The sequence below is a fragment of the Paramisgurnus dabryanus genome, chromosome 5 (genome assembly GCF_030506205.2).
Source record: "Paramisgurnus dabryanus chromosome 5, PD_genome_1.1, whole genome shotgun sequence".
Lineage (NCBI taxonomy): Eukaryota > Metazoa > Chordata > Actinopteri > Cypriniformes > Cobitidae > Paramisgurnus > Paramisgurnus dabryanus.
Genome location: NC_133341.1, coordinates 22,655,444 through 22,682,915, shown reverse-complemented (window position 1 = coordinate 22,682,915; position 27,472 = coordinate 22,655,444). Strand labels below are relative to the sequence as shown.

Below are 27,472 nucleotides of genomic sequence, written 5' to 3'. Positions count from 1 at the left end.
GTTGTTTTTTTTAAGTTGATATAACTCATAAAAACAAGCTGAAATTGTTTAACTTACATGTAATTTGTTAAGGTAAAGTAACATAAAAATATATGTTGATTTTACAAAAATATTGAATTTTTTACTGTGCACACATATGTAAAACAACAAATTAATGTACATTCTAAAAATGGCTGGGTTATTTTGACCCATAATGGGTAGGACAGAACACGCCGCTGGGGTAAATTTGACACAATGCTGGGTTATTACAACATTGGGTCATTTTTAACCCAGCACATTTTCAGTCCAATATTTACCCATTATGGGTCAAAAATAACCTAGCCATAGATTTTAAATAATTAAGTATATTAATAAAAGTCTATTCTTTCTTTACCCATTAAAAAATTAGAAGCAGTTTCATGTGGCATGTGATTAGAAAAGCAAACTCACATTAGTTTGTGTGCATGGCAGAACCTGTTTAAATCCTATAAATGTGAATCTTTTCTGCAGGCACATGAAATCACCATCGCTGTTGTGAACAAGTGCCCCTGTGTGTGCCCATGTATTTATATCTGATTTAATGCGAGATGTACAGTGTATCAGAAGTGAGATAATGAGATCTGTAGGGAGATGTCTTAATTCTCTGTTCCTTTGAAGCACCCAAGCAGATGTTTAACCTGAACTCAACAAGACTGACTTCTGCCTCTCCAAACATGACCCGACTACATCTCCCCAGACTTTTAAAAGGGCGGCAGTAAACTACAATTAATCAATGTTTTAATAGATCCGATTAAATAGTTTTAAGCGAGTCAATATTTCTGAATTAGCACTTGACAAATTTAAGACACAGGGTTTCCTCTTCTCTGCAGGAAGCTTTCCCTTTTTTACTCCAGATTGAATTCTTTTCAGGTCTTTGTTTCTGCAACCAAGGCAAAGATGGTTAAATAAATCAGACTGACAGCCTCTCTGTCTATGTATTGCTCTTGTTCTGTTTAATCTAAGCAGCTTATTTTCGACACACATACTATTTTCAAGAATTCAATAGTTTATCTTCACTTAAAATTTTTTTATCTCTGCTGGAAACATTATGCTTCTTGTGGACCCAAACATAAAGTTAACTTCTGCTACAGTATTGCAACTTTGGTCTATCAAAAAATATTTTATACAGCAATTTAATCCCAGAAAATGCTTTGTATATGGTATCGATCTTAGCTCTTAAAAAATAAGTGTGCTTAAATAGTTATACCATAGAAGAACCATTTGTGGTTCCCCTAAGAATCATTTCTTTTTTACTTTTTCTATAGATCCTTCTTCCCATACTAAAACCCTTTTTGGGAAACAAATCTCATTGCCGTGAAGAACCTGTTGTAGCACCTTTATTTTTAGACGTGTGTCACTATAAAAAGCTATAATAGCTTGATTTTCCCTATACAGTGTTAACACTTTGGCTCAGTAGCACTTTTTAAACATTGAAACCCCTTGTAGATATTAAGATCTGAGATGCTGTGAGAGAGAGCTAAGCTGACAATATGGAGGGAGGGGTGAGGAAGAGAATTTTACCCCTGATAAATGAAGATGAATGTTTGCCGGGAGGCCTGGGTCATTGAAGCATAAAGCAATTCCCCATACAGCACAACAGGAACAGCATTAAACAGATCTCCTGCAAGTGTTGAATACACTGATGTACATCACCTCTCCACACACATATCATCTTATCCTTAGACATACATTCTGTTTCCTCTTTCTCATGATGGACCATTTGATTTTAATTAAAAAAGGTTCCTTGCAGAGGCTTTGACAGTTGATTGATAAAACAATTTTCGTTACCGTTGCGGAAATGTCAAAGCAGACGTGCTCTTTTTTTACTTCCATCACCATCAGCATTAATTAAATATCTGACTTCAAATATGTAATAGTTGCTAAAAAGAAACAAACAAGAGAGTGAGCAGTGACCGATGAACAGCTCACTAATGCTTGTTAAAACAGCACCTGTACACCACTGTTAAACTTTTTAAAACTCTAGTACACTGTAAAACCTAACAGTTAACTTAACTCAAACCATTTAAGTAAACCGGTTGCATTAGACCATTTAAGTTTTAAAACACATAAATGTAAGTATCGTGAACTTGAGTCATGTGCAATTATGCACTTATATTTAAGTAATGTGTACTTAAATATAAGACTTAAGTGCATAACTGCATATGACTCAATTTGTTTAAGTTCACAGTACTCAAATGTATTTGTTTAAAACAAATGCAGCCGGTTTCCTTAAATGGTTTGAGTTGAGTTAACTTTTAGGTTTTACAGTGTAGGTTGCCTATGGCATCACAGGTGCACTCCCAAAACAAAATCTTAATTTTGCTGCCACACTGTTTCAGCCAAACTCTAAGGCAGTATCGCAAGTATTATGTATTCTTTGGCAGAAGGCAATCACACAATGCACTTCAATAAATTAACTTATTTCGAATGCTGTAGCCAACTGAGCAGCTCACCAAATTTAAAGAGCTAACATATCTCTGAATTGATTGAATGGAGTTAAAACCATAAAAATATGGTGTGCACGTAGATACAGCTTAGCTTTGTTTCAAATGCTGCTGGCCATAATTTCACACTTCTCACTGTTATGACCTTTACAGCAAAGCAAGCTCCCTGTGATAGACTAAGCTATTTTCACTATTCACTGCAGGCTTTTTCTGACTGATGCAATTTTTTTTAACAATCAGTGATGCAGTGATACAGGACACTCAGACTGGAGCTTTGTTGAGTAGAAAAACAAATGCAACTTTTTGTTTCATTGTATTTCCTGGTTTATGCCGATTCCAATGATGTCTCTTTGCCATTTTTAAACATTTTGTTCATGAGTTATTTTTATTTTAAAACCCTTTTTCGCGACTCCTTTTACAAATTTGATCCAATTTAGTTGAGACTTGGCTCAAGTAATTTTTGGACCAAGCTGCAGAGAAATGACTGAACAGATTATTGATATTTGCTACTTTTCCCTGTCCAAAGTTGACTGTGACCTAGCTGTGACATCTCGCATTAATCTGAAAGTAAGTGTGGTGCTTCAATATCCAAACCTTCATTTTGAGTTTATTCTCGCTTATACTATTTATTTTTTTATGTACATTTTGTTATTTTTGCCCTGCGCTGCTATTTCTGCACCTTTGGTGATTGACGTTATTGCAGCTCTGAAAGTTGTTCTTGGCAGAGTTAAGACTGTGTGTCAGCTCGGTGGTGCAGCTTGCTAAGCCGCATGCTCTTCAACCTTGAACCAGGAGGGGTGTTTGAATCTTGTGTGGCACATGCCCAGACCGCAAGAGGTACTGTGGCTGAAGAAGATGGTAGAAATGTTGCTCCTGTTCAAGATTGCTGTGGCTGCACATTTGGTGCTTGGCCACCCATTACTGATTTTAGTTATATTTGATTCTTCTTTTGCATAGTTTATTGTTTGCAAACTGAGGGACAAGGAATTATCTTCTGTGATGTGACATGCTGTACACTCTTAAAAATAAAGGTGCTACACGATGCCATAGAATAAAAAAATTTGACTATATGGTTCCATTCAACCCCCCCCCCCCTTACAACAATCCTAGCTGTGTCCCGATTATCTTGATTATTCTACAGATTATCTTATCAGATTTTCCATTGGTGGGGTATGTTAGGGTGTCCAAACCCGAAAGCCATTGGAGCCGCCCCGATTGCAAATCGTAATTAATAAGCATGTTTATATTTACGATCAGAATTCCTGATGGGTGGGGGGAACCCCTGGGTCAAATGTGGCACACTCTTTAAATTATCAAGTGAAACGAAACCATATCCAATCAGAAAGCGAGATGATGGAAGATGGAAGCAGTCATGGCACAGCCATGTTCCCGCTGTCTCCATGACTTCACCCAAACCCTTTTCTTTTTTTCACTTGAATTTTCTGTGAAAATCATTCCAAACACTTAAAATGTCTTACTGCATATCGTCCCGTCCGCCATGCTTATAAAGTTTCAAAATTTCTGCAAATAGACAGTAAAGTGAAAGTGACATGACCTCTGCCTTTAAACCATGAGTAGTGAACACACACGCCTGACTCTCTAAGCATTAGGCTACGACTGCCCTCACTAGGCTTTGACACTAGGCTATACAACCAACAGTGGTCTGCCACAAAATACAGTTGTAAATGAAAATAAAGTAAGAACCAAGATTTGATGACATCCGGTGAATGCACCTGTAAAATGCTAAGGTACTTTCGTGTCGTCTTTAGTAAAGGAAAGACACGGCTAATTTGTATAAATTCGTACGAAGTGAATCATACAAAAACATAGGATTATCATAAACAAAACTATACCTACAGTATAACCCTGCCCCTAACCCCACAGGGGCAAAAGCAAATCGCAAAAAAAACAAATGTGGTCATACTAATTAATACAAATTAGCCACCTTATAAAATACTTATGAATTGCCATGAGATAGCGTTGTTGTACCTCCACTGATGTGTCCAAGTCCATAAACAATCATGTTTTATGTATACTAACTTCAATATTTTTACTTTTTCTCTATTCTGGTGGTTCATGTTTAAGAGCACCACAGGTATTGTATTGTACTTTATTGCTCTAGTGTTTGGCACGCAATGCAATTGAGTGCATTAGTGTTACAAACAAGGGGGCAGGGCAGCTATTAATCCTGGCTGTCTCAGTTTTGTTGTTCAGCAAATATGGGACCCAGATGTATAGTAAGGTGCGTGGTGTAAGCTAAGACTTCTTAACTAGAGTCTGGGGAATGATTGAGATGAATGCTGAGCAGCGTTTTGACATAGAAGCTTTTGTTGTCAAGGTGACAAAACGCAACGTGGATAGCAAATGCAATGGAGCAGTTGTGCCGGAAGCCATGTGACTTTGCCTTAATGTTTGACCAGCTTAATAATAAGACCTGAATAATAAACTTCAGGGGGTTGTAAAATAATTATATCTAGGACTTGCCTGGCATATGAAGGTATATTTAAGGCATATAGGGACACAGTCTTGCCAAAGACATCTGCCAATATAACTCCACTGCGGAGGTTAAACATGTGCTCAGATTCAGTATTAGATGGGCTTAAGCCATTAGATGGGATTGACTTCACAACTCGACGTTGGATTGATGTCAAATGCATATTTTATCGTAAATCCAACATCGTGTTTTGACGTAAATCCAACGTCGGGTTTTGACGTAAATCCAACGTCGGGTTTAGACGTAAATCCAACATAATCCACGTCGGGTTTTGATGCAAATCTAACGTAAATCCAACATCGGGTTTTGATGTAAATCCAACGTAAATCCAACATTGGGTTTTGATGCAAATCCAATGAAAATCCAATATCGGGTTTTGACGCAAATCCAACCTAAATCCAACATCGGGGTTTGACGTAAATCCAACCTAAATCCAACATCGGTTTAGACGTAAATCCAACGTCGGGTTTAGACGTAAATCCAACCTAAATCAAACGTCGGGTTTTTGATGCAAATCCAATGAAAATCCAATATCGGGTTTTGACGTAAATCCAACCTAAATCCAACATCGGGTTTTGACGTAAATCCAACGTAAATCCAACATCGGGTTTTGATGTAAATCCAACGTAAATCCAACTTTTGGGTTTTGATGCAAATCCAATGAAAATCCAATATCGGGTTTTGACGTAAATCCAACCTAAATCCAACATCGGGGTCTGACGTAAATCCAACCTAAATCCAACATCGGGTTTAGACGTAAATCCAACGTCGGGTTTAGACGTAAATCCGACCTAAATCCAACGTCGGGTTTTTGATGAAAATCCAATAAAAATCCAATATCGGGTTTTGACGTAAATCCAACCTAAATCCAACATCGGGTTTTGACTTAAATCCAACGTAAATCCAACGTCGTATTTAGACGTAAATCCGACGTCGGGTTTAGATGTAAATCTGACCTAAATCCAACATCAGGTTTTGACGTAAATCCAACGTCTGGTTTAGACGTAAATCCAACTTGGGGTTTAGACGTAAATCCAACATAAATCCAACATAAATCCAACGTCGGGTTTAAACGTAAATCCAACGTAAATCCAACGTCGGGTTTAGACGTAAATCCAACCTAAATCCAACATCGGGTTTAGACGTAAATCCAACCTAAATCCAACGTCAGATCCAACCTATATCCAACGTCAGGTTTTGACGTAAATCCAACGTCGATCCAATGTCGGGTTTTGACGTAAATCCGACCTAAATCCAACATCGGGTTTAGACGTAAATCCAACCTAAATCCAACGTCAGATCCAACCTAAATCCAACGTCAGGTTTTGACGTGAATCCAACATCAATCCAATGTCGGGTTTTAAAGTGAATCCGACCTAAATCCAACGTCGGGTTTACATGTAAATACAACGTAAATCAAACATCGGGTTTTGACATAAGTCCAATGTTGGGTTTTGACGTCTTTACTATTTACTATATCCAACTTTACTATTAATTGAGGTTTAAATAGTGTCTCGAATAAATATTTTAAAGGGTTTGTCAAAATAGTACCTTTTGTGTTTGGCTGGCTGGACTAAAGCTGGCTGTTGAACAAAAGAGAGCCAGAATTAAGCCAGAAATGCCCAATGTAAACCAAATTTGGCCCAGAACATGTTGTTACTGGGTAGTAGTACTGAAAGTGTCAAAGTGACATATAGACCAAGTTAAGTACATTATATAGTTTATTAACTGTCGATAGAGTTTATTTAAATCATTTAAAGTATATTAAATCTATTTAATAAAGTGTGTTTTATGTTAAAAAAAATGTCGTCTTATAGGGAAGCAATAGGTTTTTGTAATGTTGAGTCAGAGGTCAGCCTTCCACCTGGCCTCAACTCTATCGTAAATATGCGTACGTTTGTAAAGTTTAAATATCTTTCCTTACAAAAACCTATCGCTTCGCCTTCTGCTTAGAAGAGTTTGCCTTTAATAACTGCTTGTGTTAGTTTTTGATGGATGAATGTGCTTTATGAAATGTGATACTATTCAATGCCATTATAAAGCTGAAAAGAATCCGGATATTGTTTAATATTACTGAATATGGCTGAAGAAAGGAAGTCATATACGGATGACCTGAGGGAGTAAAATATGGGCAATTTTTCATTTAGGATGGACTATTCCTTTAAAAATGATCATTTCTATAATATCACAATATTGTTTCTAACCCAAACAGAAAGATAAGGGGTAAAATTGACATACTATATAGGAATACATATTTTAAAGGTCATTACCATTATGCTTATTTGACACACATATACACTCAGTGGCGGTTGGATGACCTCCATAGTCACATCATCAATAACAGTCACTTCAGTAATTGCCTGGTACCAAACTCTTTGTAGAGGAGATGAAGTGCTTGTTTGATATGATCACATTTCATTTCCTCTCCAATATCAACAGCAAAAACGTTTCACAGAACCCAAAGACATAAGCATAGATAAATCACCTATTAGTCTACATCTTGGTAGCGGATTGGTGGCAGATTGAAGGATTATGTGTTTAGTCATTTAAGCACACTAAACTGCTCCAATACATTTTCTGTCACCACCTCCTTTAAAGCTCACTCCTACCCTGGATGTGCCATAATTTCATGGTTCCTTTGGAGGATGAAAATGAAAACACCATCTCCTCCTACTTCCACAGATTAGTTCATTAGTCCACACCAGGCTCAGATAGAATATTGAATGAAAGGTGGATTGTTCAAATGACAGGCTTTAGATTAATGGCCTGTCCACAGTATTATAGGTGTTCAGAATTCAGAACCACACGCGTCGCATATGGAGCTGCAAGGTGCCCTTCATATGTGTGGATGCAGTTATTACAGAACTGCCATAATGCCTACATTGTATTACTATAGATATTTCAGTTTGCTCTTAAAGGGATACCTCACAAAAAAAAATATTCTGTTTGTTTTTTGATAATAATAGTAAAAGACCCTGTACCTTTTTTAGTTTCATTAGATATTTACATCATTTCATTGTGTGTGAGCTATGCCTTTAAATCTCATTGCTTTCTTTTTTACTAACTCTCACTCTAAAAAATATTGGGTTGTTTTTCACCCAGGGCTGGGTACCTATAGAACAGAACACATTTATGGGTTAAAATGACCCCAAATAATGGGTTGTTTAACCCAACTTCTGGGTTATTGTTAATCAACCATGTTAAAACAACCCAGCCGTTGGGTTAAAACAACCCATTATTTGGGGTCATTTTAACCCAGAAATGTGTTCTGTCCTATAGTTACGCAGCCCTGGGTTAAAAGCAACCCAATATTTTTTAAAGTGGCAGGTGTAGAGTTTACCACACTGTATTTATTTATCCCTGTCAGACATCGCATATGGAGCTGCAAGGTGCCCTTCATATATGCGTGGATGCAGTTATTACAGAACTGCCACAATGCCTACATTGTATTAAATGTTCCAGTCAGCTCTTAAAGGGATAGTTCCCTGAAAAAAATACAATTCTCTCATCATTTACTACCCTCAAGTTGTTTCAAACCTGTATAAATTTCTTTGTTTTGCTGAATATATATATATGTTAATTACCAAACAGATGTGGGGCACCATTTACTTCCTAATATTATTCTTTTCTACTATGAAAGTCAATGGTGCCCCAGATCTGCTTGGTTACAAAGATTAGAAATATCTTCCTTTGTATTCAGCAGAACAAAAAAACGTTTGGAACAGCTTGAGGGTGGGTAATGGAAAAAAATTTTTTTTGTGAACTGTTTCTTTAAGAAGTTATTATGATCGTTTATCTTTTGTTTATAATAATGTGATATCATTTCTCACAGATAACAGTGTTCCGGATGGGATCAGAGGGACACCAGGACATTGACCTGGCCATTCTTACAGCTCTCCTAAAGGGTAATAATAAATTGTTGGGAAAAATTAAATGTCTAAGGTTCTTAATATGACTTTTTAGGCATCCACTACAACGTTCACTGTGGTATCTGTATATTAGCTCCTTTAATACTGTAAAAATTAGTGTTTTTTTATATCACATGCACACAATTTCTGTTTTACAAAGGGTTCTTTGTTGTGGAAAAAATATTTTTTAGACTTTAAAAGGGAAATAAATGGTTCTTCTAATATCCTTTGATTGAATGGTTCTTTGGGGAATAAAATAGTGCTTCTGTGACATCACTGTGATAACCCTTTATAGCAACTTTATTTCTAAGAGTTTCTAATTTCTTGCCAGAACAGATCTGAATTTACGGGTCAAACACTTATCCACCTGCCACATAATTATTTTAGTTTCTCAGTGCCATCAAAAGGCCTACAGGATTTAGTTGAATTTTAGACTTAGATAAGGGAGTAAAGTATAAGATCTACTGTTTATGCTTCTTAACACCGGCTTTAAATCCACTTCACATATCTGTGTTTCAGTCAGGCCTGTCCTCCAGTAGCTCCATGTGTTTACAGACCCAGCAGCATGACTTGTACATAATTCATAGTGCTGTGGAGTACATCTAAAGAATGCTTTACTCATCCAGTCCCCAGCTCCTATTCCTTTAATGATTGTGTAAGAAATATATCAGTTATATATAGTCAACGAGCAGTGAATATTTGGTATTTGAGTTCCTAGGCAGTTATTTTCATAGACGTTGTAAAATTATTATAAAGTGAGGTTTTGGAAAGAGACTTTAGAAAGGGATTTAACCAGTGTTCGAATTATGTCAAAGCTTATGGGGGGTCCCCTAGCTAAGCCCCACCCCCCGGCCAAGCTCCACCCCCCTCATTATAGGGTTGCTGTGATTTCACAACGTAAGATGTGATCGTCCTTGATCAACAATCATCTGATCCTGGTTTTAATCAAAGAAACCCCAAATTACCCTTAACTCAAACTCTAAAAAAAATGTTTACCCCTCAAATTAGTGTGAAACACTGGCAAGGGCAGAAATTTTTAAACAAAAAATAGGGGTGAAATAGGGTGGACTCATTCTTAAAATATATAATTTTACTATATAGTAGTGGTTAAATGGATGATCACATTGCGTTTTTTGAGTCATAGATCGAATAATTTTCGGATCAGCAAAACTGCATATAAAAATAGAAAAGAACAAAGTTACAAATAAAGCAAGATCTAACAGTAGTATTTAGGTACATAAATAGAATCAAATGAATAATAACACTGTCTTCTTCACTGTATAAATTACATATAATTAATCTTTTTAAAGATACATAATTTTAAAGATAGTTATCATGCCACCAGGTTGAAGGTTGCTGTCCCCAGCACTCACAGCAGCCCCATTCGCGTAATTTGCGGGTGGTATACGTCCCCACCGCTTTATGACCTCAACCTCCGACCACGAAGTAATTCTTGCGTTCATAATCATAATTATGGTCCATATTCATTTAAAACGCATGGACAACGCATGACGCGCTGCCTTCTGCTTTTCAAAGCGGTCGCCTGTGAACACGAGTTTTGTTTTAGACGCGTCTATATTTGAGTGCACTTGCCGCACGTTTAGATTTAAAATAAACTTGAGCGCAACTTGATACGAACGATACTAAAAGGTAGCCTAAATGTCGTATTTTTTATATCTACCGGTAAGATATATATGTAACAATGATTTATCTATAAATAGTTATTCTTCATCTATTTCATGCAAAACTCTAGGGGAAAACATTTGTTCCTTTTCAGCAGTTTTTGAATAAGTTTAATTGAATAATATTAAAATACCTTATGGTAGGGCTGCACGATTATGGCAAAATCATAACTGTTTTAGACTATTTGCATTGAATTGGAAATGATATTTTTGGAAAATATATTAATTGCAAGGCTGCAAAGAATAGTGCACTGAGGATTTAATTATATTATTTTAATATAGTCAGTGGTGAACTAAAGTGGGCCGGTCTAAGACATGAAACTCCAGGGCTGAAAATGAGTCCCACTTCGTCCCTGCATGTTACATTTTTCCAAGGTTTAAAAAAACACATGCAAAAAAAACTTTCTACAAATAATTATTTATTTCTGAAAGATGTGTAGTTGAGCGATAGGCTAAGTATTAAAGAGACTATCATTTATTATCATTTAAGCTTGATTTCTTCTGCTTTCCCAATAAAATATTTTGTGTGACTGGGTTGACCAGCCGTCAGTCTGAGTGGATAGCTTTGTCACTGTTATGAAATAATTGTTTGAGAAGATTTTTTTAAAAACCCTTAAACCTAAAGATTACTTAAGATTCTTACCGCAACTGAGGTAAAAAATACTCCACACGCAGATAGACATTAACTCGTCTGTCAATTCCTCCAGAAAACAGCATGAGGCGCACTTGCGAGTTTCTTTATTTCAGACAGAAGTCATTTGAATTATTTTATTGCGAAATTGGGACAAATAATGGAAAAAAATTTATGTAGTATTTTAATTTTAATAAAAACCAGGGGACCCCCCTAATTTATATTTTTGTGCTTTATGGGGGGTCCCTTAAGGCTTATAGGAGGTCCGGGACCCCCCCAGACCCCCTTCAATTCGAACACTGGATTTAACGATGAAGTCACATAATGATAATGTGGTTAAATGTTACATAATATTTCTATGTAGTGTTTTGATCACCACACTGTAAATTTTTTTGCTGCCTTCATTTTCTTGTACAAGTCATTTCAATTTACATTTTTTTTATCTTGACTAAAGATGAGTTGTTATAACTAAGATATATTATTATATAACTCATCTTAAGGCAGCAAAGATTTTTTTACAGTGCATGTTTTGAAATGTCTATTAAATGCATGTACGTCTACATTTGTCATGCTTAAAATATCTTCATTGAGGGGCTTTTCTTAGCAAACATTGACATGTGATTTTTATTATGATTATTTAGATTTTTTTCGTATATCATGTAGGTTGATTCGATTCTAAATATATGACAGCCCTTATAAATATGTATATACAGTATATTGAGAAAATATATTTAAAATGCATGCTTTTAAGTTGAATGTTCTTTTTTAGCATGCTACAGTAAGTGATGGTTCACTGCTAACTCAGGAATATATAGCATGCTAGTTACTGACTTTCCATGGAAAAATTATGTGTAATGTGTCCCACTTTCACTTAGTATTAGCTATGCAAGAAGACTTTTTTTAAGCTAGAGTAAACTGCTGTAGATCTGCTGAATGTCTGGCATGCCATCACAATTAATTTAATTTAACAAATAATAAAAAAACACACTAGAATGTATATTAAATATAATATTATTAAAGTCTATGGGTGATTATGTAATTGCAGGTACATTTGGCGCACCGTCATTTTGTCAAGGTTTCTTCATGTGGTTACTATGTTTTTAATTATGGTTATATTTTAAATAATTTTAATAATTTAGTACTTATTGTAATAGATCACAAGATGTTTTACTCTCAGAAAAAAGGTACACAAGTTGCAACATCTTGTGATTCAGGTTAATGAGTACCAAATTATTAAATGATAAAAAATGTGACAATTTGAAAAAAGCACAAAGGGGTGGCTTCCCAGACAGGGCTTTTCCTAGTCCCAGACTAAAATGCACATTTAAGCTTTTTTTTTTTTTTTTAAGTTGCCCGTCTGCAATTTTTACGATTTTCAAAAAAATGTAATGCCTTTCAGAAAATGTTCTTCTTTAAATATATAAACATACAATATATCAAATGAAAGAACAGACCTTCATTTGTTCTCTTTTTATAACTTCTCAAATATGGGTAGGTTTCTTCAAAAACACAAAATTTTGAGCAAAAGCTGAGATAATTCCATTTTTGTGAAGGACTTTTCATAGATTTAGAGCGATCCTCAAAATATACACGGACATGCAGCTGTTTGCCCTATAGGGCGATACTTCCGGGTTTTATACGTTTATTTTTATAAGTATTACTGATTGCCGGAAATACTCGTCATTGACAGGGAAGCGTTTTCTCCTTATTGAAGAGATAACTCGTCAATGGCGGGGAAAGAGTTAAATGTCCTAATATAACTAAAGCCTAGTCCCGGCTTAACCTAAACTCTGTCCCGGAAATTCATAAATGTAAGTTTTCTAACAAAAAGCCACTTTTTTCTGTATTCCTTAAAGAATTTAAAAATTCTTTTTCCACAATTCAGTCTAGTACTAATAGAAAAGCTATAAAGACTTTGTCTTTAAAATCTTTGACTAATGGTCTTGTATTTTATTTTATTTTATTTTTATTTTTTGTGTGTGTATGTTTTATTTGCTCCCCTGGCTCTAAAGTTGTGTACTGTATCATTTTGTTGTTGTTTAAAGCAAAGAAACTCTGTCCCGGAAACCATCCCCAAATGTACCTTCAATTATATAGACACCCATATTTACAGTATATATGCGGTTTAGCATCTTTCTACATAGCCTTGCGTTTAATGCTGCAGTTAGTGTTGCCCATTATCAAATCTAATTTTTACCCTGGGTCTTTTTATATCCACAGGTCATTATTTCTCTATTTTTGACTGATATACTGTGCCTTTCTGATGACATCAGTCCACAGTATTGCTTAGTTGAAATAGTCGTGAAATAGCAAAAAAGAGTCTCTTGTAATGGCTGATAAAATAAGGGAAATGGTCACAACAGGATCCAATGGCACCAATATCCTGTGTGATCTGAACCCAGGAGCACCATTAGGTTCAATTTAGTATTGAAAAATGTGTTCCAGGGTCTGCAGTTGTTCTGTTGACCTTTCCAAGTTTTAATTCCAAAGATCTATCAGATCAATGCATGCCAAGGTTTGATGACTCCCTGTGGGCGATTCAGCTCCAGGACAGGAAGTCATGAATCTACCGTTGCTTTTGTTTTGGTAGCAACATGCAACCATTCATAGATCCAGTTTTTATCATAACTTGTAAACCATTTAACCCCAACAAACTAACTCAGTTAAGCGATACAGAAAACACAAAAGGACTCATATTCACTCAAACACCATATCCTTATTTTAGGTTTAACAGTCCATAAAATGAGTCACATAGTATATAATAGTATTAAACAGCCATTATGCAAATATGGTTTATACATGGAGACCCCTAGACAAGGCACAGAGGTGTCTGTTTAATGATCTGTGCGTGATAAGATTGTACTCTTAACAGTAAATGTAGAAACTTCAGGGCAGGGTAAGTAAAGACAAATGTCCTGTTGCTGAGGGATTATTACTGAAACATAAGGGCCAGAGCAGAATATAAAAGACCCTGGAGGTTACTTTCATCTTTGATTTATCTCTACAATCATTCCATTAAACACACATACATAACATTATGTATTGTAATAATATAAGAACCAGTAAAGCCTGGGGAAACCTTGAGTTTCTGTATGCTCGTGAGAGTTCAATCAAAGGGAGGTGGTGAGGAGCTTAAAAGCATCAGCTTGAAAAATTAGGCATTTACACATCGCATCTGTCATTTTATGGTAGCTAATTAACATTTTTCAGGCCTTTTCCCCGCTGTGTTTAAAGCAAGTGAGTGAAATGTAATTATGTTGCTTTCTTGTCCAGGTGCCAATGCATCCGCTCCCGATCAGCTGAGTCTGGCTTTGGCCTGGAACAGAGTCGACATCGCTCGCAGCCAGATCTTCATTTACGGACAGCAGTGGCCTGTAGGCATTATGCACACAAACACACACACATCTCTGGGCATCTCTGAGTAAATATGTACATACATTATTGATCACAGAATGATTAATTATGTAGGTGTTAAAACTGAAAACAGTATTGGATTTTGCTGCTTTTTAACCAATTAAAATGTAAGTAAATTAATGGTTGTATACTGCCAAAAATCTTTTTTTTTTTTGTCTTGTTTTCCTGAATATGCTTAAAACAAGATATGTTTACTATACTTAAGATCCAAAATGATGCAAGATTTTATGTCTTGCTTTCAGAGAAATGCTACAAATGTAATGTGTTTTGCCTAAAACAAGAAAAAGCTGTTTGCCAGTGGGGTGAGTGGATCTAATTCAAAAGGAAAAACAATGTATTTCCCCACACCACTGGCAAAACGCTTTACATTTATTTCATTTAGCAGACACATTTATGCGGAGGCCTACAAATAAGAGAGCATTTAACATTTAAACAGTCTAAAAAATCTGAAAGGTTTTATTGCTTTAACCTCCTAAGACCTGAGCTTTGGTTTGGCTTGCATTTTTCATTTTTTCCAGCTATTTGGGGTTAGGAAGAACCAATAACTATAATAACCAAATATTTTCTTTGAACATGAAGCAGTGTAATTGTTCATGTTTATGTACAACAGGTTCCAGTTACACAGACTTAAGTATTATGGTGCAAACAACATTATTATTATTATTGCTTGTGTCTTCTTAATTTTTAAGTAAATATATCTAATTTCAGTGATGTTTAGATCAGGGGTTTTCAAACTGGGGTCCGCAGACCTACTACTCACTTGGGCTTGTAATGCTGCATTTACACCAGCAGCGGTAGAGGCGGCAAACGCAGGTGATTTACATGTTAAGTCAATGCAATGATGCAATTACACGCGGATTTTTATCCTGCGGCGCGGTAGGCGGGGCGGTGATGGCGTGGAACGCACGTCGCATTCCGCACGAATTGAGCGTTGCCGCGGGAATCACGCGAGTTGAAAAATCTGAACTTTGGCGGATTTCCGTGGCGCGTTAACCAATCAGGACCTTGCTGTAGTAGTGACGTGATTACAGGAAGTGAGCGGAGTGGCGGATTTCCGTGTTAATTTCTCGAATCACTGGAATTTCACACGCGGCTTTTAGGCGCGGAAGAAGCAAGTGAACTCAAATGTTCAAGCGTCCAACTACGTGCGAATAGCGCATTTTTGCTGCCCCTACCGCGGCTGGTGTAAACGCAACATAAGGCAGTGATCCTTGTAAAGCTGCTGTGAAACAAGATTGATTGTCACAGTTGCTGCAGCACAAATAAATTTAAATTGAAAATGTTTATTTTCAGGTTTTCACATCCAGCATTACTCTATAGGCCATCGTATACTTTTTCCGCGTCCGGCTCATGCGCGCACACGTCAGCGCAGCTTCCCATGTACGCTCCCCGTGGCTACGTGCGTTCGACGTTTACGCAATACAAATGATTTTTTATTCAAATTATTACTCTGCCAGGCCATCAAGGCAGCACTGATTTGGTGACATTTACAGTTTATTCTTGTTTAGAACAAACAAGAAAACAAAGAACAGGAATCAAACATTATGGTGAAGTCCCTAGTATATCTTCGGCTTAAGGGTAACCAATTATATTCGCCATACATGAAATATATATGAACTGATATATATTATAGGCAGGGGTTCCTCATAAATGGGGGTCCTTGGCATCATATAGTTTGATGCTAAAGACAAAATATTTTTTGATCCATTTCATTGTGTGTGGTACCATGAGTTTTTTATTGATGTCCTCAGGTTGGTTCTCTGGAGCAGGCTATGCTGGATGCTTTGGTGCTGGACAGAGTGGATTTCGTGAAGTTGTTGATAGAGAATGGCGTGAGCATGCATCGTTTCCTCACACTGTCCAGACTCGAGGAGCTCTATAATACGGTAATGCATCTACATTCATCACTATAGCAGAAACATCGTCCTTCTTGATATGCTTGCTTTTTACATTGTGTGTTTCTAAATGAACATGCTGTTTGGTGTTTTTACCTAAAGTTGGTGTTTGTTAAAAGTCAGTTGTGTTTCTTTTTGGCTTTAACAGAGACATGGGCCATCCAACACCCTGTACCATCTTGTCAGAGATGTGAAAAAGGTAAGAAGTCCCTGTGCATGCAACTAAGTTTGTGTGTTTTTGTATGCATGTGTGTGAATGGATATGCAAGTGCGTGTGTGTAGGTGGTAGATTAGTCTTAGATTTGTGTTGCACATTTGGCTGAGGTGTTTTTCTTGTTGCCTAGCTTGACAGACAGATTTGGCCAGTTGGTTGCTTACTTTGGTTCTGTCTGTGTCCTCTGCTTGTTTCAGATTAATAAATGGTCAGAATGATGGGTTTGTTGCTCTAAGTATTTAGTGTACAGTTTGTTTTTGTCTTAATTACTATTCGTAAGTATGCATTTTTGAAAAAAGAATGGTTGTTTACTTGCACGGTGGTGATTTCTGTAGTGACATATGTGTATATGCAAATACTGTAATCCCTTCCTAAGATGAGAAATGACTCATTACAAGTAGAACACGTTTTTTTATAAGAAATGACTCAGTGGAGGTTAACTGTAAGGTTTATTTTTTATATTAGCTTGATGTGATCTTTTCTATCAGAGCAATTGAGGGCACAAACATGCTGTGTGTCCATGGAGACAAACATAATGGAAAATGTCTTACTCTTGTACAAATATCCAGCACCATTGCATGTCTCCGATCAGCCAGTTGTGGTATTTGATGATGCTGAAGTTATTATCTCAGTTTATAAGGTCCACTGTGGTTCTGCGTTGGGGATTGAAGAACCAGAGCAGAGCCTTGTTATAGTCTTGAGGCGGGATTGTGATAAAATTTTGCTAATAGGGATTTGGAGTGTAGACTTAATGAAAGGAGAAATCTTAAGTATTCATGTTCTTCTCTTTGTATTGTTAAGTCTAATTTTCACTAGCGCAACACCCTGATAAGGAGTCTTTAATTGGAAAAGCTCACTAATGTTGGGAAACATGACTATAAATGAATCCGTTAAATGAACAACTGAAGAATCATGTGTCTTCATTCTTATCGCTTTACTCCTGCTCATACCTTGTCTGGCTCATTGGACTCATTTTCGTGTTTGCGCATGCTTTTGTTTTTGCTTTGTAGAGAGGCGCATCTATATCATAGTCAGTTCAAGCTCTGATCAGTGACTTTGTTGGTGTCACTGGGGATGGTTCAATCTGTCCCTTTAATATGATTCTGTCTAACTGACCTTGTGTGTTCTTTCCAAGCAAGAATATCCAGGGTTCAGTTGGATCTACCTCAAGGTGAATCAGCCAATCTTCTTCCATTATCTTGATTCCTTCTAGCAATATGTCAGTGTGTTTGTAGAGTAAGTGTGTATGGGCGTGTTAGTTAGTGTGAATGCTGGTTGTGTCTGACCTTGCCGGTTGTCAGATATTTAGCCAAAACTGTTGCTGAGTGATCGGTGCTACTATAAAAGTAACCTTTTTGTCTTCAGGGTAACCTTCCTCCTGACTATCGCATCAGCCTCATTGACATCGGATTAGTCATCGAATACCTCATGGGCGGAGCCTATCGCTGCAATTATACCAGAAAGAGATTTCGGACCCTCTATCACAACCTTTTTGGACCCAAGAGAGTATGTTGTTAACATTTTATTTAAAATAAAAACTTTCAACTCTGTTGAACAGTTTGGTGATAGAAATGTAGAAATATATGAAGAGCTCAGATGAAAAAAGCCATTGAACTCCACCTACATCAAAAATTACATAATAATATTAGGGTCAATGACGTGAAGTTAATTATTTTGTGTCGGTATGGTTCAATTAAATGTAAAAGGGTTAAAATGTCAAAATAATTTTGACTTGCAGACATTACATTTTTTTGAGGAACATGTCTATTTCTGGTTTTATCTCATTTTGAAAGAATATTTGGGTGAAAATTGCAAAAATGTCAATGTGGTGTATGAAGTCTGTGTCAATTGGTGTAACTAGTATTTTTATTAATTTTAATTACAATATAAATATATTCATAAAAAATATGGAATAAAATATAATCAAATATAATCATAATTTTTACATACCTTTTTACATCATTTGTCTAAGATTATTTAGAAAACAGAGCTGTTTTTAGCATATATCAGGACAAATATAACAAAAACGCATTAAAATTTACTTTAAGAAATAACTAATAAAATGATTTTTTATGATTACGCCTAAATGCCATCAAGGTGGATTTTTTATTCTTTGGCGCAATTGGTGGTTACACCTTTTGACATGTTCAGGTCCATTCAGTCTTAACTTTTATAAAAATGGTGCAAATGTAGTTTTTTATTGCATAAAATCAACATAAATACACTATGTGTGCATTGAAAAAACCTGATGCATGCTTTTAAAACAAGTTTTTTTAAAACATTTTTGAATTTCTCATCTTGCCAAACCGTTTTTGTCACTGACCCATTAACCAAATGCTCTTGGCACGTATTATCAAATACTTTCGCTTCAGAACTGCTTAATCAGAAATACTCAGAAATACCGCTTTGTTGGCTGAATCCATTAAATGCCATGAAGATTTTAAGCAAAGTCCTCTAAGTGCATGAAGGAAAAACTGAATGAATGACGGTACACGTCACTGTGTAAGAGTTTTTTACTCTGTGAAATGAATTTTTAAGCCCTTTACCTTTATTCTTTTAGTACGGTGAAGAGTGACTGGACACTTTTCTAGAAGTTGAGATTTACTTTGCAGACAAAGACAGTCAAATTTGTTTAATACCAATGAAATGACTAAAGTGCATTTGTGAAAGGTATTTTAATAACCTTTTCATTGCCATTAAATTACTGAACCTAAAAATGTCAGACGCACTTGGGGTTTCGCATCTCAGCTCTTCATATCTTTATTTACCTCTGCAATTTAAATGTTTCTTTTCTAAAATTGCTTCTCAAACATAGGGGTTATTTCCCTCGTTCCCATATATATAAACGTTTTTCCAAAGGAAATTTGTAATGTGCTTTGCTCACGCCTTTATCAGCATGACCCACCTGGGAAAAGGGGTGAAAGTATATTTCGCAGCAGAGAAAATATGAAGCTGCACACAAACTTGATATTCAGTGCAAAGATTTTTTTACACAGAAACTGTGCAGAGGAAATATTAGCCAAAACTCAAGCCACTGACACCTGGATAATATCACATTTTCTTACATTTTAACACCTCACAAGGCTCAGGGATCTAAATCACAAGTCTTGGTCCTCTGACGCATAATGTGAGAGTCACAAAGAAATGATTTATCTCTGCTCTATCATGCTAGAGTCTCAGGATATAATATCTGTGTTCTTGTAGCTGAGCTGGGAAAAGCTGTCACTGGGATGGTACCCATTAAATGTCCTAACATGTACCATTTAGGTACAGATATGTATTCCTTTCGGACCCAAAAACAAGCAAGCAATAGCTGTCATTTCACTATCTAGGTAAACACAGTATAGTCTGCACTATACAGCCAAAATATTCAAAAAATTAATTGTGAGATGTATGTTATTCCATCATGTAAGCAAAGTCAACTGTGATGACAAGGTGTTTGGTTTTTAATTATTTATCTTTTTTATGTATTTAAATATTTTTGGGCTATGGTTAGACATCAAGTGAACTTTCACTGCCCAATTTTTACTTGTTTAGCCTAAACATCTGGTCTGTGTTTGAAATGCTATTAGGCGTCTTTTAAACGCAATATTGGTTGCAAAATGTGTGTACCTCTGAGGTTATATAAACACTTTATGTACAAGGTGTACTTTTTGGGTACCACGTCAGTGACAGCTTTTGTACCATTTTCTTAAGGTATGTAGATTATGGCACTTGCAAGGCTACAGTCATGTGTTTGATTCCCAGGAAACACACATTTTGTTGTGAATCTTTAGATAAAAGTGTCTGTCAAATGCATAAATGTGAAATTTGTAAGCATATGGAAGCCCATAATTTTATCTTTCATGCATATACACACACATTCTACATGAACGACAGTGTAGGCTTAAAATAAATCAGACATCAGCGGTGCCACCAGAGAGCAACTAAATTTATCACTGCATAGCATGAAAAATCCCATCCGCTCATTAGACATGCAATGCTTTTAGAAACACATTTCATGATGCAAGTCAATCTCAGTATGCAGCAGAAGCAGACTAAAATGTTTTAAAAAGTGTTCGCATCAAATCTAACATGTCTTGCTATTTCTGTCCTGTATGTGTTTGTTTGTTTATTTGTAATGTAGCCGAAAGCCCTAAAGCTGCTTGGAATGGAGGTGAGACCTATTTCTTAATTTCATGCTTCCCGCAGCTTTCCAATAAAATCCCAGCTGAGATTCATTGAAACAGTTTCGTTTAAGGTTTCGATTGATTTGAGTGTTTCACGTAATAAAGATTCGCAGTGAAATTGCTTCTAGTATTGCACATTCAGAGATCTTAAAAACAACAATAAATGTTGTAATTACCTACAGTTATCTTAATCTTTTATTTAACTGAATCATTACATTTAATTCAATTCTATTCAAACTAGGAAAAAATAATTAAAATGACTATTATTAATTAACTGCTTTGAATCTTAATTTGCTCACTTATTATACGAATAATAGTGCCTAGTGAAAAAACTGTGGCATTCTCTGCCTTTTTAGGATGACATGCCCATCAGAAGAGAACGTCAGAAAACCACACGGAAGCGGGAAGAGGAAGTGGATATTGACTTGGATGACCCGGAAATCAATCACTTCGCGTTCCCATTCCACGAGCTTATGGTTTGGGCGGTGCTGATGAAACGGCAGAAGATGGCCCTGTTCTTCTGGCAGCACGGTGAGGAGGCCATGGCCAAAGCTCTGGTGGCCTGCAAACTCTGCAAAGCCATGGCTCATGAAGCATCAGAGAATGACATGGTAGATGACATCTCACAGGAGCTCAACCAGAACTCAAGGTATGATGGTTTGAAAAGATTTCTTTACTTTTTATACAGTAGTTTTGGCCCTTATCCTAAGGTATGAAAGCTTTGGAGGAGATTTAAACACGATTCTGATTGCTGGGAAATGTGGAAGAAACATAACATCTGTTATGTGCCAGACTGGCCTCCCATCAAAGGCAAAGCAACTGACCACAAAGACTCATAAAATTCATAAGTGCTAATTAAACCTCTTTCTATATACTGTATACTCGCTAACTGATGCTTTTGGTACGATAGTACAGTTGATCTATTATTATGTGTGCTCACATGAATATAAATGTGTCTGTATTACGGAAGCATTGCATTGTTTTTCTATTAATCAGAGAGTTCGGTCAGCTGGCTGTGGAGCTGTTGGATCAGTCTTATAAGCAGGATGAACAGATGGCCATGAAGCTGTTGACCTATGAGCTGAAGAACTGGAGTAATGCCACCTGTCTGCAACTGGCTGTGGCCGCCAAACATAGGGACTTCATCGCCCATACCTGCAGCCAGATGCTCCTCACAGACATGTGGATGGGACGTCTGCGTATGCGCAAGAACTCTGGCCTGAAGGTCAGACCTGAGAGAAAACATCTTAAACCATTAGAGAGAAATATTATATAGTAGTTACTGTACAGTGGGGTATTTGCAAAAGATGTGATAATGTGATAAACAAACAGTGAGGTTTGTTTAATAATCTAGAGGTAATGCCATCATTTCCCATTTTACATCATAACGTTTCTATTTTCAATTTGCAACCCTGCCTGTGACAGCCAGCTAAAGTGATTTTTTGTGATTTACTGTTTTCTACTTAAATGATCCTGTATAACGTAAAGAACAATCTGTGAAAATATAACCTTGATATCTTTAATATTCACTTACTGAGGTCATGAAAATAAAGTGAAAGCAGTGAAGCAATTTTTTGAGTGGTTTAATAATTTTAAATTAGCATTGAAGACTTTAGCCTGGATTTCACAGTCACATCGAAATATAACCATTTCCATTTATTTCCAGATATAAATAACATTTTGAATCAGATTTTTAATGTGGCTTCAGATTTGTAGTCCCAGATTATAGTATTTGGTGAAGATGGGTGTGAAAAATTAAAGTTTTAAGGGGTAACATTTGATAATCTTTTAATAAGTGAATCCATAATTTTTTTGCATTCACCATCTTCCCTTATTAACATGTGGCAGCAACCTGCATAGCATCTTGATGTTTCAGAACAGATGGGGTGACGTTTTGCGAAATTGACCCAAAGACCAGAGTTTTACTCTAGAGCCACCAGAATGACAGAAAGAGCTGGTGTGAGGTGACACACCAATTAACACAGCTGGTGATGTAAAGAAATTAAATTCACAGTGCTGAGAGAATAGCTCAGGTGCAGGAGGAGAGAAAGAGTTTTAACAGGGTCAAGTCTCAGCTATATCTGACTGAAGAAAGACAGCTGGATGAATGAAAGGTTGGCTGAGGATTCTGTGGCTGTCATCTTTTTGTTCCCAAATATGTGTTGCTGGTGAAAATAGCTTGGTGCTGTTCAAAATATATGAAAGAGAATTCAAATATGTAAATAGTTTACTTGTGAAGTTAGTAAACTATATATTTTTTTGGTTTAGAAAAATGTATGTAGTAAAACATATTTACCACTGTTACTGGGGCGGTACCCTTTAAAATAGTAAAGCTTTGGACCTAAGGAGTACATACTGTATGTGACCCTGAACCACAAAACCAGTTATAGGGGTATATTTTTTAAATGGAGATTTATACATCATCTAAAAGGTGAATAAATGAGCATTCCATTGGTCTATGAACAATATTTAGTCGCGATAACACTATTTTTATTTTTAAAGGCTTATTGCCTTTAAAATTGTCCAAATGAAGTGATTAGGAACACATATTAATAATGAGAATAATGAGATTTTTTATATATTTACGGTAGGAAATTTACTAAATAATATCTTCATGGAACATTCTAACATATGATGATATTTTAATAGGGGAATCCATCATTTTTGTTGCATTCACAATGTTCCCTGATTAACATATTATATTACTAGACCTTCGTGCAGCCTTTGACACAATAGATCACACAATCTTACTCAATAGACTAGAAAACTATGCGTTTGCCTGGTTTAGGTCGTATCTAACAAACCGCTATCACTTTGTTTATGTAAATGAGGAAGAGTCATATCACTCCCCAGTTAAATATGGCGTACCGCAGGGATCAGTTCTAGGTCCTATACTGTTCTCGTTATATATGTTACCTTTAGAAGACATTATCAGGAAACATAACATAAGTTTTAACTGCTATGCAGATGATAACCAGCTTTACATCTCCTCACATCCTAGCGAATTGAATGATCTTTGTTTAATATCCAAATGATTTTTGGCATTAAAAATCAATAGTTTTGACCCTTACAATGTTTTGTTGGCAATTGCTTATGACTGCTTTTGTGGTCCAGGGTCACAAATTAGTACCTCAGAGGCACATATACATATCTTTCACCTAATAGTACAGTGAATATTAGGACCTTTTTAAAGGGTTTTGTCCCAGTGACAACTGGGGTTCATGTTTTGACCACTTCTAACAGTGTACAGTATTGCAGAATCTTGAAAGTAAGTCATTGAGGACCAGTTGGTCACTGCTCTTCCGAGGGGCGCAAATTCAAAATATGTGTTCGATGTGTCATGTGTTTTGCTTGTGTTTTCAAAATATGTGTTTGTTGCGTAATGTTAACCATGTGCATCACGTGTTTTGTCAAAATAAGTGCACAGGCTTCAATACCGTTTATGATAAAAGAGATGCTCACATTCACAAAATACACGCAAGACACTTACTTAACAGTAAACTCTGATTGCGCATGAGATTATGTGAGTATCTGGCAAATTTGAGCGTCTCTTTTATCATAAACCCTTTAGAATCGTGTACAGCAGGCACTTATTTGGACAAGACATGTGATGCACATATGTTCACTCGACGCACCGAACACATATTTTGAAATTACGCACCACACACATGACGAACTACATGCATGTTGTGACGGGCTTTGCATTGTGCGCTCTCAAAAAGGAAGTCAATGGCCACCACTGGTATCACTCTATTTTGATGGTGCCCCAGCAGACCTTATACTGACTAGTATAGTAGATTTGCAAGTACTGTACATGCCAACTTACACTAATGAGTGTTTGTTGACATCAAACATAGTCAAATGTGAAATGGGGACCATCAAAATAAAGTATAACCCTTTTTTAATTGTACAAAGTAGCATCTTGGTGAGATGGTTAATTTTAGGAGATTTCTGTGATGTCTGTCAGAAATACCGTCTCTGTACTGGGATAGTTGGAAAAAGACAGATCTGAGACAAATCCTCAGACAGATTTTAAGTCCTTGATAAAAGCAGCACAGGGCTTAAGAAACCTTCTGGTGCTTCTATTTCTGCTTTTTGATTTTAGACTTTATCTCACGGGTGCACTTGTAGCACAACACATAAGCACTAGCATTTTCACCTTCACCTTTATCAGAGGTTTTTGTCCTGGAACTGGAAAGATTGGTCGTAGACTACCAGCTACGAAGCAGAAGTGTATTTGTCTCTCATGCTCTCATGTGTGTCTTTGTGGTTTTTTTACAGGTCATCCTGGGCCTGCTTCTCCCCCCTTCGATACTGAGTCTCGAGTTTAAAAATAAGGACGAAATGTCGTATATGCCTCAGGATCAGGACACCTACCTGCAGGAGAAGGATGTGGATGAACCAGAGAAACAAGCCAAGGAGAAAGACGATGAGGACATGGAGTTCACAGTAAGATCTTACTGTGAGACGCAGTACAACTCCGTGGTGAGAGCACCCACCTTAGCCTCGTATTGTAGTGTGTAGTGTAACGCACTCGCACACAAGTACACGTACACACACATATATCCAGGCTGTGGAAGTCCTGCCCCCAATTTGGCCCGCGAATACACTTCCGGTTTGTCTCGAGTCCGTGGCGTTTCTTTACGGAGAACCGTACCAAGCCTGCCTCTTCTCTGAACCCCCTTCACGCTCACACCCTCTTCCTCCTACTTCACCCCTTCTCTTCGTTCCTCGTTGTCAAAGCGACGGCGCGTGGTTGTGGAGTTGTATCGTGTCTCCATCTGCCTTGGTCTTTGTCTCCTCTCTGTTTCTTTACTTTTAGAGAGGGTCTCCTCTGAAGTACGGTACTGTGTATGCTGCCTGTCTCATTATCATTAACGACCACACCATTGTGCATGTCAAACGCTCGTATTTCCATTGCATTACGACCTTATCTTCCCATCTTCATGACTGCAACCTTCACTTTTAAGTTGAACCAGATGTATCGCCTTCACACAATAACTGCACGTATATTGGCGCTCAATCTTCCATTGTGAACTATCAAATTTGATTTAAAGATACAGATCATCCAAATGATATGAAATGTAGTCCTTAGGTTACCAAACCATGAAAAGGATTACATTTCTCGAAAAGGCCTTAGGAGAATCACCCTTGCACAGCGAGGTCATATCAGGGGTAGTCTTTATCCTGAGGAACGTCTAATGAAATTTTGTGTATGGTTCGTGCTTTTCATGTAGCAAGATGATCAGTAGCAAGTTGTCACTTATTTTGGCTGTGTCTACTCATCCCGTTCTTTATAACAACACTAAAATGCTTAGGCCCAGCTAACTTAAATAGCAGCTTCCAAAAGAAACCTGCACTCACTTGAGTTTCGCACTTCGTTTCACTCAGAAATGTTGCTTTGCAGGGGTGATTGTCCTAGCCTCTATTGTGGACAAGTGACTGGGTTGATCTTGGTCTGATCTTGTACAACACAGCTGCAAAAACTGAAGCTTTGCACCTCACTTAATATGAATATATTGCAGATCTATAGTTATAACACAAGCTGACAATTGTATTGCAATTTATTTGGATGTTCTTTCAAAAAATACACTGTAATGGCAATTTCATCTTTCATCTTTGTACTTTGAAATGCCAGTGCACAAATTAGGGCTTCCTGTACCAATACAGTAAGCTGTGGAATACACAAGCTGTTTTTATTGCATTTTAGATTGACAGCAAAGGTGTGTAGTTTGCAAGATTGTGTAACCGCAGCTGAGCTCTGCCTAACTGCTTGAACAGCAAATAAAGTTGTTGCAATACAATTTTGTCATGATGTCCAAGAGTGTGCCATATTTTTCATTTACGGGATAAGCTCCCCACTCTTGGATTAAAGATGGGTCTAAATAACCCATGGCACTGGGCATTTTCATGCGCTCTCTCTCTTTCTTTCTTTCTCTCTCTCTCTCTCTCTCTCTCTCTCTCTCTCTCTCTCTCCCACACGCAACCATTTCCAGGCAGAATCATCAATGCCCAGCTCATTATGAATCTCTCACCTGCCTCAGCAATCAGTATTGCACTGCAGTGTTTAAAACAGCTGCATGCAATTCTGGGTAAAATTCATAATATGCAAATGTGTGTTAAAGCATCTCTCCTTTTTTATTTTTTATGTCCCTGTCCTCTGTACTTTCCGCAGGCTATGCTGGGAAACGTCAGTTCACAAGCATCCCGTAAGAAACAGGTGGCGGAAGTTCAGAGCCGACATCGTCTTATTCCACTGGGTCGCAAAATTTACGAGTTTTACAACGCTCCAATTGTCAAGTTCTGGTTTCACACGGTAAAAGCCTAAATGTGCATTTGTTTCAGTAAAAAGTTAGTATTTTACATGCAAACCTACAGGATTGTTCCATGTGAAAATGCCATGTAAGGGAGTTAAAAAAATGGTGTTTGAAATTGTTCATTTTCAAAAAGGTCTAGGGGGAGAGCAATGTTCAAATGCCGGGAAGTACAGATGAAAACTGCAGTTTTTTTATTTATCCTCATCTGTGTTATAAATATAGGTCATGAATCTGACAAATCTCCAGGCTCCTAAAGATGAAAAAATATCCTCATGTGTGCTGTGCA

At 36.9% G+C, this 27,472-nt stretch overlaps 1 protein-coding gene across 14 annotated transcripts in view; it reads left to right on the top strand.

The window, feature by feature from the left end:
- trpm3 (transient receptor potential cation channel, subfamily M, member 3) overlaps window positions 1-27,472 on the top strand; it is a 175,704-nt gene that overhangs the window by 132,818 nt on the left and 15,414 nt on the right. For 4 of the 14 annotated variants that reach the window (XM_065250377.1, XM_065250368.1, XM_065250373.2 and 1 more), the window contains exons 9-19: window positions 8,789-8,861; window positions 14,451-14,551; window positions 16,343-16,477; window positions 16,635-16,685; window positions 17,836-17,871; window positions 18,066-18,206; window positions 20,827-20,856; window positions 21,226-21,518; window positions 21,866-22,094; window positions 25,151-25,318; window positions 27,045-27,185. In XM_065250377.1, the coding sequence (XP_065106449.1) occupies window positions 8,789-8,861; window positions 14,451-14,551; window positions 16,343-16,477; window positions 16,635-16,685; window positions 17,836-17,871; window positions 18,066-18,206; window positions 20,827-20,856; window positions 21,226-21,518; window positions 21,866-22,094; window positions 25,151-25,318; window positions 27,045-27,185 (1,398 nt within the window). Of the gene's footprint in view, window positions 1-8,788; window positions 8,862-14,450; window positions 14,552-16,342; window positions 16,478-16,634; window positions 16,686-17,835; window positions 17,872-18,065; window positions 18,207-20,826; window positions 20,857-21,225; window positions 21,519-21,865; window positions 22,095-25,150; window positions 25,355-27,044; window positions 27,186-27,472 lie in introns of all 14 variants that reach the window. The other 10 variants (XM_065250378.1, XM_065250370.1, XM_065250375.2 and 7 more) reach the window with 3 other exon arrangements.